Source organism: Mastomys coucha, unplaced genomic scaffold (assembly GCF_008632895.1).
Source record: "Mastomys coucha isolate ucsf_1 unplaced genomic scaffold, UCSF_Mcou_1 pScaffold21, whole genome shotgun sequence".
Lineage (NCBI taxonomy): Eukaryota > Metazoa > Chordata > Mammalia > Rodentia > Muridae > Mastomys > Mastomys coucha.
In genome coordinates this window covers 126,552,739-126,566,231 of record NW_022196904.1, presented here as the reverse complement: position 1 = coordinate 126,566,231, position 13,493 = coordinate 126,552,739, and the positions used below count along the sequence as shown (strand labels likewise).

At 42.3% G+C, this 13,493-nt stretch overlaps 1 protein-coding gene and 1 pseudogene across 1 annotated transcript in view; one reads left to right on the top strand and one right to left on the bottom strand.

Annotated features, from left to right (window-relative positions):
* The window catches only part of CUNH10orf143 (chromosome unknown C10orf143 homolog), a 38,780-nt gene extending 31,163 nt beyond the window's left edge, over positions 1 to 7,617 (top strand). The window contains exon 4 of the mRNA XM_031388665.1: positions 7,064 to 7,617. Within this exon, the coding sequence (XP_031244525.1) occupies positions 7,064 to 7,093 (30 nt within the window). The 3' untranslated portion in view covers positions 7,094 to 7,617. The remainder of the gene's footprint in view (positions 1 to 7,063) is intronic.
* Positions 7,618 to 10,801: 3,184 nt separating this feature from the next.
* The window catches only part of LOC116101372, a 3,446-nt pseudogene continuing 754 nt past the window's right edge, over positions 10,802 to 13,493 (bottom strand).

Sequence of the window (13,493 nt, the reverse complement as noted above, 5' to 3'; positions counted from 1 at the left end):
TACAGGTACGTCCCTTGACTGCTACAGAGATATGTTAAAGAGAAGTGATAGATTTTCTTTGGCGGACTTCTTACTAGCACTTTGGAGTGACACCTTTGCCATGTCCAGGGCTCTGCAGCTTGTGGACAAGCAGCTGCTGCCCTAGGCTTCTGACTGGAGGCCTCAGCTTCCTTTCCCCTGGAACATATAATTACCAAAATTGTTTCTAGAAGGGAACTCACACAGGCCACTAACAGTGGCAGAAACTAAGAAAGTTGTCAAAAACCTACCATTCCTGTTAGTTTTGTTGTTTTTGGCTTATAACACCCAATATAAATGGTTTAACATTAGAAAAATGAACACGCCGGGTGGTGGTGGTGCATGCCTTTAATCCTAGCACTTGAGAGGCAGAGGCAGGTGGATTTCTGAGTTCAAGGCCAGCCTGGTCTACAGAGTGAGTTCCAGGACAGCCAGGGCTACACAGAGAAACCCTGTCAAGAAGAAAAAAAAAAAGAAAAGAAAAATGAACACAAGCAACCATTGCATTTCACTGTTAGATCCAGGCCCCGCTCATAATAATTCATAAGCTGTGGCTCACACCTTTACTCTCCACTCCTAAGTGCTCAGGAAGCTGTCAGGAGGATTGTAGTAAACTGGAGACCATAGCTACATGGGAGTTCTAGACTGTCCAGGACTGAATAGTAAGACTCTGGCAAAAGAAAGAAGAGAAGATGAAAGGAGAAGAGAGGAGAGGAGAGAAGGGGAGAAGAAAGGAGAGGAGAAGAGAGGAGGGAAGGAAGAAAGGAAAAGGGAATTGGAAAGGAAGGGAAGGGGAAAAAAGGAAAGAAAGGAAAAACAAATTGGTGACTTAATTAAGCACACCATGAGCAGAGTTTATCCTGCTAAAAGTTGAACATGGTACTTCCTGGAAGGGTTTCCATTGTTGAGGAGGAAGACACTGCTGTGGCCGTTCCTGTTCTGTGTTCTAGAGTTTCTAGCTGGCACAGTAAGACAAGAACAAAGAAGCAATGAGTAGAAAAAGTGACAAGGACAACTAGAAACATTTAAGTTATTGTTTCTAGATTTTATAGCCGTCTACATAAAATATCCAGGAAAGATGGCAGGTCAACTACTAAGTCAGATGGCGGAGCAGACAGATACACAAAACTATAGAGTATTATTCACTAATAATAGTCCAGAAAAAGAAGCCTCACCAGTGTTTTCCTACTCACACAGGTGGTTACTGTCAACTGTCGTTTGTTGATTTCAGGATTTCAGTAGCCCCACCACAGGGGGTTTTCTATGTTTGTTTGTCTAAGAATGTCTTAATTTGCCAGGCAGTGGTGACACATGCCTTTAATCCCAGCACTTGGGAGGCAGAGGCAGAGGCAGATGGATTTCTGAGTTCGAGGGCCAGCCTGGTCTACAGAGTGAATTCCAGGACAGCCAGAGCTAAACAGAGAAACCCTGTCTCGAAAAACCAAAAAGAAAAAAAAAGAATGTCTTAATTGACTTAATTTCTAAATTACTTTTGAAAGATGGTTTTGTTGGAAATAGAATTCTTGATTGAAATTGATAGGTTTGGTCCTGAAGAAGGACTAGAAAGTAGTGAGCACAGCTGTAAACTACTGGATGTGAGTCATTTCCATCCCAATGCAGAAGCAAATAAGAACCTGAGGCCCATGAGATGATGGTTCAGCAGGAAAAGGTGTTTTCTGTTGGTCCTGAGGACCTGAATTCCATCCCCAAGGTCTCAAAAGTTGTCCTCTGACTTCCACATATATGTTGTGGTTTACGTACACACACATACATACAAAATAAATATCATCTCGCTTAGTGAGAAGAGACTGGACTTTTGCCAGATTTTCCACCATTGCTTTATATTCCCTATGTAAGTCAGGCTTTCTATTTGTCTGTGGTGAGAACATATTGCCAAGACACAGCAAGCCTTGATCTTTACCCTTAACTTCACCAAAGCTTGGCTCTGGTGAGCACACCATCCCTATCAGACATGCTTCTGGTGTTGGGTGTATGTTATCTTTGAGTCCCAGCATCTCAGGGCTTCAGCCCCTTCCTACCCTAGACTGTCCTGTGTAGATCAGGCTTCTCTGTGTGTCACTGTGAGCCTTGTGACCTGAAAGGCACTGACAAACTGAGACAAGTATGGAAGACTCAGGAGCCAAAACTGGACATGGTTAACATATGCCTGTAATTGTAGCACTTGGGATATGGAGGCAGAAGGTCTAGGGGTTTAAGATTAGTTTCGGCTACACGTGGAGCTGGAGCCCAGACTAGTTTACATGAAACCCTGTTTCAAAAAACAATAATATTGAAAAGAAGGAAAAAGAAGTCAGGATTGAGTTGGTAGTAAGTGGGGATTTAGGGGTGTTGTGAGGGGGAAGCCTCCTGAAGACTAGGTCACTGTGCTCATGTCGATGTGACCTATCTTGGAACTTGAGTCTATATGTTCTGCTTTCTGTCTATCTTCTAAGTCTAAATGGGTGCAGAAGGGAAATGTCTCAGTGAATATCTTTTTATTAAAAGGGAAAAACAATTTGCTTTTCAAGTTTTGTAGAAGTGATGGCATGATTAGAATGGAACTGATAAAGAAGTATTCGCCCAATCTCACCCCTAGATCCTGGACTTTCCAGTAGGGGAGGCCCTGACACTCTCCAGTAACTTTCCAAACTTCCCTGACCTAATTCCATAGCACACAAGAGCCCCAAGGAAGAAGAGTCCTTTGGAGAATTGGGGGTATACTGCATTCTCTTTCTGGAGAACTGTTGTTCCGAACCCTGAAAGACCTTATGGACCACAGTAGAGGTTTCATTTCTAAAGGGATACATGTCATTCTTCCAGCATGTGGGCACATGGCCTGTGTGTTCTTTATAATCTTTTATGCTCTCATGTGATGATCTTCTATGATCCTGGAAGTTCTTATAGGATATTTTTCTATGGTCTTGTATGCATTTATATGATCTTAGATATTCTGTGATCTTGTATGTTTTTATATAATATTCTTAGATTCTACGATCTCATGTTTTATATATGTTCTTATGTTTATCAATGATCGTGTGTGTTATTATATGATGTTCTTTCATGATCTTAATGATGTTGTTCTATGATCTTATATTCTGTGCTCTTCTGACTTTTGCATGATCCTTATATTGTGTGATGTTCTGAGATGTTTTTCTATGATCTTGTATGTTCTTGTGTGCTTATATGAATATCTTCTATGAATGATGTATGTTCTTATATAATGTTCTTAGATGGATATTCTTGTGCATTTTTTGGATTTACTTGTGATCTATGTTCTTATATGATATTCTTAGATGTTCTTCTGTTATCTTTTATGTTGTATATCCTTAAATGATGATCTTCTGTGATCTTGTATGTTATATATTTATACATGTTCTTTGTTTGTTTGGTTGATTGGTTGGTTGGCTTTTGTTGTGGTTGTTGCTTTTTGAGACAAGGTTTCTCTGTGTAGCCCTGGCTGTGAACTTGCTTTGTAGACCAGGCTGGCCTTGAACTCACAGAGAACCACCTGCTTCTACCTCCCAAGTTCTGGGCTTAAAGGCATGCACCACTCCATCTGGCTGTATATATTCTTTAGATCATGTACATAAGTTTTCATATGTCCTCACACATGCTCTCACATGTTCTTGAGAAACACTCCACCATTCTCTATCATGGTATGTAGTGTCCTCTTGACCTCAATGAGTTTGAGCTTCCAGACAGATACTCTAATCCTGCCCGTGTGCCACATGTGCACCAAGCTCCTGTTGTCACTGGTTCTAGAACATTCTGACCTTAACATTATCATCCTCATTTCCTAAAATGCCTCTCCCTTATAAGGTAGACATGCATGTGCCTATCCTGGCCTTCATAGCATTTTCTCTCATGGTCCAGGTGTGAGGTGGATTTGGCCTAATGTTTGTGTTATAAAGTTAATTTTAGTCTCTAAAACTGTTTACATGAAAGCATTGCTACAGAACTTATAGATTGATACAGGTTTAAGTTTTTCTATAGTATAAATTTCTATATTGATATAAAACTTAAAATTAATATTGTTACTCTTAGATAGACATTGTACTTATACAACTCATTTAAAAATACAAGGCTTAGATTCAGTCTTTCTAATAGAATGATTAAATAACACAAGCTAAGGGCCAGATAGTAAACTTATGGTTATACTAGGTTCTGATTTAATTATAAGAAAGTATTTTCAATTTACTCAAATAAAAATAGCTAAGAATAATTAAACTTTGACAATTTAGATATACTTTATATATATAGTCTTCAAAAACATCAGAAATCCACAAAATCTGACATTTAGTCACTTATTATTCAAAATTTTGACTAGAAACATTTCTGCTCCTGACAATATACCTTTCATGGTTCAAAGGAAAGATTAAACATCAAAACCTCCACATAGATTACTCCAATAATGTCCAGGTAGCCACTAGACAAAAATTACCCTATTAAAGCCTGATATGGCTGTCTTCTGGGAGGCTCTGCCAGAGACTGACAAATACAGAGGCAGATGCTCTTAGCCAACCATTGAACTGAGAGTGGGATCCCCAAAGGAGGAGTTAGAAAAGGGACTGAAGGAGTTGAGGGGGTTTGCAGCCCCATGGCGGAGCTACAGTGTCAACAGGCCAGACCCCCCAGAGCTCCTGGGACTGGACCACCAACCAAAGAATACACATGGAGGGACATGTGGCTCCAGCTGCATATGTGGCAGAGGATGTTGGGAATCAGTGGGAGGATAGGCCCTCAGGCCTGAGGATGTTCTATGCCCCAGTATAGGGTAATGCCAGGGTAGGAAGACGGGAGTGGTGGGTTGGGTGGGGGAGCACCCTCATAGAGGCAAGGGGTGGGGGGATGGGATAGGGGGTTTCTGAAGGGGAGACCTGAAAAGGGGAAAACATTTGAAATGTAAATAAAGAAAATATCCAATAAAAAAAAGAAAAAAAGAATTGCCCTATTCATCTATAGACAAAATATTGTCCAGAGAAGACAAACAGATGTGGGATAGTTGACTACAAAGCTCTACCAAGACAGGATAAGCTAGTTCTTCATATTCCTGCTTCACTTAAGGTCTGTCAGATGGTTCTGGGCCAGAAGGCTGAAGATAGATACTCCAACACTATAAGAAATTAGGGGCTGTCCAGGTAGCCAGCTGTCTCTATAATTTTTTTGAGTTTTAGAAGCTATAATTTTGCACTTCCTATATATTCAGGTTATATTTGTTTCATTCTGATGGGATTGAAGACTAGTTATAGTCTTTCATAATCAAACTCTAGTTGTTTAGTATTGAGAGAGATGATATAAATTTAAAAGAATGGTTTTCAGATGGTAATACAAGCTAAAATCAAAACATAGTTCAAATATAAAATTATAAACTTTTGAAGTTAAGATAGATAATAAAATACTTTATCTAATTGGCAAATATGATAAGCTGGATGTTAATTATATATAACTTATATAATTGTTATGGTTGTTCTCAATTCATGTCTGAGAGAAACAAGCCTTTTTCATTGGACAAAAAGGGGGAAATGAAGTGGGTTTGGCCTAATACTGCTTGTATTATAATGTTAATTTTGGTTCCCAAAAATGCTTATATAAGTGTCTACATATAAAACACTGAGGGACCCTGAACTCAGTTGACTCCGATTGGTAAATAAAGATGCCAGCAGCCAATGACTGGGCAGACCGACAGAGGTGGGACCTTTAGTATACCCAGGCTTAGGAGAGAGAAGAAAGGAAGAAGAGAATCACCATGAGGGGTGTAGGACAGACCAGCCATATAAACATTTAGGTAAATGCTCTAATGGCCACTTCCCCGATTGGGTCTGGGAAACAGAGATGAAATAGAGATTTTAAAGATATTAACTCCAGAATACCAGAGGGTAGTGTTTACTAGCCACAGGAAGAATTAGAAGTGCCCAGCCTTTTAGCTACCCAAGACATATCAAAATGAACATATATATTTGTCTTTCATTCACAAATCTAAATACCACTACACAAGTGAGCCACAGAACTGTTGGCATAAAATGGATACATGGCCACCTGCCAATCTTCTCCAGGCAAGGTCTGAGTCGCTCCCCTTGGCAGCACCTGCTTTCTGGAGAATGGATTGAGACCCTTGGCTGGATGGTCATCTCCTAATTTCCTGGCCACCCAAACATTTCTGGATCTTAGCCCCCTCAGGGAATCAATTAGTGTCTCAGGGTAGGCCTTGTAGGCAGGGATGCCAGTCTTCTTTTGTCTGTGGCCAAAAGTTCCTTTGATGGGACAGACCTCTTGTTGCACAGTAGTGCAGTGGCTGGCCAGCTGTCAGCCTCAGTCATCTGGTTCTCCCATTTACTTCTGTGGGGCCATGAGAGGCCTGTTTTAGAAGGGTGGTGAGGTGCCCTAGGGAGCACCATTATGATCCTGAGGTATTTCCAGATTTCCACATGAGTATCAAGCCACCTGCTATTGTTTTGAATCCTGATTTAGTATTCTGACAGCATGTTTTAAATTTTTATTTTGTGACTTAGCTGAATGATACTTTAATTCTTTTTCTTCAAGTAATAGAGGATGTCACATTTGTTTAGACTATTCTATGTGGTATTAGGAATACTTTAAGTACCTTAGTTACAGTATAATGAACAATTAATAAATATATAAGTTAGAACTTAGAAGCCATTATTTACAAGTACAAGCTGGGCCAGGTATCACTTCTGTAATCCCAGTACTCCAGAGGTGGTACACAGCAGCTAGCCTATTCACTGTGTGTGTGTGTGTGTGTGTGTGTGTGTGTGTGTCCCCTGTTATTATATTAATTATTACTGTTATTTTATTTTTGAGACAGGGTCTCACTCTGAAGGCCAGGCTGGCCTGGAACTCATTCTGTAGCATGGGCTGGCCGTGCTCTTGTCATAGCTTCACATGTGCTGGAATTATAGGCATGTGTCATCACACTCAAGCTAGCCCACTTATTATAGTGTTCTCTGTGTTGGTGAATATCTAACTGAAGCCTGTTAGTGAATATAGAGTGAATTAATGCTCACAGTGTGTTCTTTTACCATTGCAGGGCCATTTTAACCATACCAGCAATCATTAGAAGATACAAATGGGATGAAGGAAGATTCCAGTTGAATTTGAATCCTCACACGATGGCCAGTGCACATCCCTTACGGCTTGCCAGGGTGTCCACCTGTTCAAATGACAGCCAGGGCTCCCTGCAGAGCTTGTCTGCCTCTCAGTTAATCCCATGGTCCTCTGCAGAAGGCTTGGCACATCCCGAGTGGGATGACTCATTGCAGCCTCTTTTCTAATGTCTTCTGCTGGCCAGGAAATTATCTAGAAGTCAGAAAATTCTGTGTCTAACTGCCTGGAGCCTTATAGCTCATGTCATCATTAGGCTCAGCTGGAGATCTTCCCGCCTATGGACTTTGGGTTGTTTCTGGACATTGCTGGGCCGTTCACATGCTCTTTTTAATTAAAAGACTTATTTTTATATTTTAAATACTCTATAATTTTGGCATGAATTTTACTAAATGCTGATGTCCAATCAAGGTATGTAATTCTCCAACTGAAGTTATCAGGGACAGAACCCCATTTATATTAAAATGGAAATTGTGGACAGCTGTCTGGCTTCAGTGTGTTGTGTAACTCTGGAGACTGGCCTTGTTTTCCCCATTTTAGGAAGCTTCCTAAAGAAATGACTGGATAATAGAGCTGATTTCATGTTCTTTAACTGGAAGCTGGAGGTGGGCCCCTGCCCTGTCTTCCCTGTGTCCGTAATGTTCTTTACAGGGCTGTCAAGAACACATGGAAGAACCCAGTCTATCCTAACCCTGATGTGTGGTCATGATGAGGCCCACACTGCAGAACAGGGACAGGAAAAATCAAGCTGCTGGAACTAATGCTGTTTGAGAGGGAGATGCTCCAACATCACAGGACATAGCCGAAATCAAGGAAGAAGCTAGCAATGCAGCTGGTGTAGACATGATAGTCCATGCCCAAACAGCCAAGACAGAGACAGGTCGTGGTGTGTGGCCTTAAAATACTGGGCAAAGGTTGTTGTTTGGTTTTTCTCAAAAATGGCATTAATTTTTAAAAACAAATGCAAACTTCCTAAGCTCCCATTTATTTTCATCTATAAACTCTGTCCCCAGATTCATCGAAAGGGATGTCTGTATTTTTGTGGTAGGCATTTGTTTTTGTGTTTGCAGAAGCACACAGATCACCCAGGCTGTGAACCCAGCAATCATGCTGACCTTCATCTAGCCCATGAGAAACATCGCTGCTGCATGCTAGGACCCAGCAGACTCTGATTCTGTGTTCTGTCTACTGAAAGTGTTATGAGTGACCTTAAAACTTTAAAAAAATTACATTCAGTGTGTATGTGTGTATGTGCATGTATGTATGTAATGTGATTTATATGGTATGTATGTTTGTGTGGTGTGTGTGTGTGTGTGCATGCATACATATGTGTATGTGTGTGTGCATGCATATATATATATGCGTATGTGTGTGTGCATGCATATATGTGTATGTGTGTGTCCCCAGAATATGTGTGGAAGTCAGAAGACAGCTTGCTGGAGCCTCTTTCCACCATGTGGGACCTGGGATCAAACTCCAATGTCCAGCTTGGCAGCAAGATGGGTTCACCCACTGAACCATCTCGCTAGCCCAAGAAGTTCTTTAAGCCTCTTTCTCCTCACCTGTGTTGGATGGTGGTGGCACATAGATGGTGGTGGCACATGGATGGTGGTGGCACATGGATGGTGGTAGCATATGGGATTTTCCATCAGCATTGAAAGCAGCACATTCAGAGGGCCTGGGGAGTCTCCTGTGACAGCCATTTTCTCTGCTGCATGTCCCTTTATGTCCCTTCTGTGAAGCCAAGCCAGGGCAGATTATCAAGGAAAGGATCCAGAGGGTGGGTGAGGTGGGCCATCTTGTGGAACCAATTGTTTCATCTGAGATGGCTGGAAATTTTTGTTTGTTTGTTTGTTTGTTTTTTCTAGACAGGGTTTCTCTGTGTAGCCCTGGCTGTCCTGGAACTTACTCTGTAGACCAGACTAGCCTTGAACTCAGAAATCCGCCTGTCTCTGCCTCCCAAGTGCTGGGATTAAAGGCATGTGCCACGGCTGGCTGTCTGGAATTCTAGACTGTATGGAACAAAAACACTGAGGAGGTGGCGCTAGACAGCACATGTGCTCTCTTGGCATCTTCGTTCAGAAACAAGTGGGGCTCTGAAAGCCCAGATTTTCAGCCTCCCCTGTTTGTCCCAGCAGGAATCCACCTGTGGCTGTGCTAGCCTCGGAGAGTGGCTTAGCTTGGCATTGCCTCGTCCAGCTAACTCTGCCACCTTCACCATCCTCACCCTTACCTTGACCCCACCTTGCCCAGCTCTGTAATTCTCTCTTCATGACTGTGACCACTGGTCCTTGGACCCAACCTCTCTCTCTTATAGATCATGCAGCTGTGAGAGTGTAGGAACAGGGAGCATTTAGGTAACATCTTATTTTAAATTGTCTCTGTATGAGTATGAAACAATTCATGGCAGAGGAATGGAATAACAGGCCCGCTTGTGGGAGATCATGGGTATCAGTGGCCTGAAGATCATGGGTGTCAGTGGCCTGAAGATCATGGGTGTCAGTGGCCTGAAGCAGCGCTTTGGTTCTAACAAAATGTTGCCTGGTAAGTGTCGTTCATATCATCAGAATCAGTATCATTTTCATGTAGGAAAAAGATGTTTTGACACCTGAGATGAAACTATAAATTCAGAACATAGAGATAAGGGTTACCTCCATTACTCATCTTTAAAAAGTTATATGACCGGGTGGTGGTGGCACATGCCTTTAATTCCAACATACAGGAGGCAGAGGCAGGTTGGTCTCTGAGTTAGGGGCCAACCTAGTCTGTAGATTGGGTTCCTGGACAGTTCAACCCTGTCTTGAACAAATCACAAGAAATGAATATCCAGTCAAAACCTACAGGATGTCTCTCCTGAGATATTATTAATATAGATTCTAAGTTAGACTACATAGTTGAGTCCTTACTGTCTTGGAATACCCTCAGAAGGCTGTCACTGACCAGGAAAACAGGAAACACCCCAGAGTTCGTTCTTTCGAATGAAGAGGGGAAGATGGGAATAGAAGACATTTTTTACACTTTGTTTTATGTTTCTGTGGCTTGAATTCTGTCATCTGGCACCCCAGGAAGCCTCCCTGGTCTCTGCTACCAAGCCCTTCTCTTCCTCCTCTGCCTGAACCTCAGCCATTTTCACCTGTAGGCTTGGTCCAGTCTGAGGTAACTTTCTTTCCATCTGTTTTACCATCTTCCATGGCCTTATTGGCAACTTTGGCATCTTCCCTCTGGAAGACCCAGTCTCCTCATCAGCGACTATTCTTGCATAAATGGAGCCACTAATGATTCTTTTAAGGTCTCTTCAGGGGTTTCCTCAGACAGACCCTTGACAGAGTTTTGGATGGCTGACTTCTTGTATTAGGTGATCCCCTGGGTCCTTGTAACTAAAGCCTGATTGTTCTGCCTTCAATCTCCATCTTCCTAAAGAAGTTTAAAGCTTTAGCATCTTCAAATGAAGCAAATTCTATAAATGCATGCCCTTTAGATTTGCCATTTGGATTCTGGGGCACTTTGATAAAATGCTTTCTCAAGTACTTCCTGAAGAGTTTCTTGGGTTGTAACCTAGGAAAGTTACTTTAAGCCAAAGTCTTTGCCTCCTCACTCCAAGTGCTTTCCTAGCTCTCTCTTGCCTTGTCTTTTCTCTGCCCATCAAGCTCTGCCCCTGCTTTTCTTAGACTTTTTCCTCTGTGTTGACTTCTGCCTTAAACTCATGAGCAATCGATCCCTTTACCTGTCCCACCCTCGCTGACCCATCTGACCTCTGTGGCACCTTCATCATTTCATCCTCAGTAATGTTGAAAGACGAATTTGGCAAAAAGTGTTCTTGAAGCCCACACTTTCTTACTGTCTTTTTCTTTTTTTCTTTTTTCTACTTTAATTTTATTACCAAACATTTGTTAAACCAGTGAGTTCTAAGGCCCTTCCTAGGTTTCTAGCAGACTTAAAATTCACATACCCAAAGTTTGTAACTGTCTTTTTATTTGTTTGTTTGTTTGTTTGTTTTTGAGACAGGGTTTCTCTGTCCTGGAACTCACTCTGTAGACTAGGCTGGCCTCGAACTCAGAAATCTACCTGCCTCTGCCTCCCAAGTGCTGGGATTAAAGGCATGTGCCACCACCGCCCGGCAGTTGTAACTGTCTTAATTATCTAATAAACCAATAAAGACATGGGAGGTATAAACTGAGGTAAAAACTTGCTAGCTCAAGGAGGTAACTTTATTTTCTGAAGTATATATAAAACACCTACTTACAAGCCTTAGTCTGCAACTAAACTGCTAGCTCTTGAGGAGTCTTCTATCTATGTCATGGCACCTGGCTAGTCTACCTTCCTCTGGAGCCCCTCCAAACCCATGAGGGCTCCTTAGCTCTCTTTCCCAGAAACCTGTTTTACCTGTGTCCCGCCAGATGCTTCTCTGTTGTTCCTGCAAGCCCAAAGAGAAAACCCCTGTCTTACTCAGAGCTCCTTCCATAAAGGTTCTTCCTAGCCAAAAGGAAGAGCTCTATCAAAGGTCTAGTTGCTTATAAAAGAAGTCCCTAGCTACTCCCCCAAACCCTTGGCAGGCTGAACTGTAGGCTTGCATTTTTCAAAATCTACTTTAATAAGGGTTTTTAATCCTTCACTCTCCCTTCCAGCCCATCTACCAGAGGTAGGGGAAAAGAAAGGTTAATAGGAAGTAGGATGTGGACCTGTTTAGAAGTAGCTTTTTGGGACGATTCCAATCTTTCTTGTCAGGACATTGTCACTCCAGTCTAAAATACCAAATACGAATACGTAGTAACAGTTCAGTCCAGAAGAAATCATGAGGTTCTGCCAAATTCGCATAAGTCCAAGAAAGGAGCAAGAAGCAACTAGAATACCACGAAAATTCTCTGGCACTTTTCTCTCTACAAAATCATGACAAGCAAAGATCGGTCAAGACAGCAAGGTGAACCAACCAGTGCAAGAGTGTTATGAGTTATGACTAGAGTCAGTGAAGACCACCAGAGACCAGCAAAAAGCTGCAAGGCGAACCAGTGCAAGAGCATCATCCACTATCTGATGGGTTATACTTATACTCTTTCCAAACATCACATGTACTTTCAAGTGTCCGCTTCAGTAAAAACATTGCATGCCCTTTCACTAGGCAGCTTCTGGAGAAACACCACGTGTCTGTTCTCAGCAAAACATCCTCTCACGTGTCTGCTTCTGCTTAAACCTCCTCTTGTAAGACAGTCTTCAGAAAAAAAAAAAAACTGCATGATACAACTGAGTCTCCAACAAAACCAGAAATTCCCACTTCACTGAACCATGTCACTGTCATGGTGGGCTGGAGGCCTACAAGCCAAGTCAGTAGGGGCCAAACCATTTCACCTTTATGGTGGGGTAGTTCAAGGCCACCCAGCTGACTTTGCCTCAGGTCAAAGAACCAAAGACCTTTCCTAAGCTACTTGCCTTAAAGTAGGCAGGAACTTTCCATTCTTTAATGTTCTTATTTATGGAGGCCTTTAGAGGCAGACCCAAACTATAACTCCTCAGGACACATCCAGCTCCATCTGACAAGTACAATATCTATCTAAGCTTGTATGTTTTGCTAACAGTTATGTTTTCTATGTACAATCATCAAACATTCTGTAACAAAATTTTCTATTTGTACAAGTTCTGACAGCAAGATTTAGTTTTAGTTAAAAAGTTTTTTTAATGTATAGGAATACACTATTGCTGTACAGATGGCCATGAGCCATCATGTGGCTGCTGGGAATTGAACTCCCTATGGCCCCACTTGGTCTTGTATAATACACTGTAGCAGTCTTCAGGCACACCAGAAGAGGGCGTCAGATCTCATTACAGGTGGTTGTGAGCCACCATGTGGCTGCTGGGATTTGAACTCAGGACCTTCAGAAGAGCAGTCAGTGCTCTTACCCGCTGAGCCATCTCACCAGCCCCTTTTAGCAGTTTCTAACTCAGCAGCAGCAGCAGCAGCAGCAGCAGCAGCAGCAGCAGCAGCAGCAGCAGCAGCAGCAGCAGCAGCAGCAGCAGCAGAAGACTTCCAGGGATTTAGGTTCCCAGTGAACAGGCTGAACAGTGTGGTTGCCCTGAACCTTTCACTTTCTGTTTCTTGGCACCAGGAGCTTCTTTCTATTTGGTCATTTCCTTCATTCTTTTTCTAGGTACTGCTATAACAGACTCCTATTCTTTCTCCTCCTCTTCATCATCATCATCTTCATCTTCCTCATGGCCACACTCTTGGCTTTCATAGGAACAAATTTTACAGGAGCTCTCTCCCATTTGGCCAGTATGATCTTTGTAGCATCTTCTTCAGAGTCATATTCCTCCTCCTCACCTCCCTCCCCCTCATCTCCTTCCCCCTCACCTCCCTCCCCCTC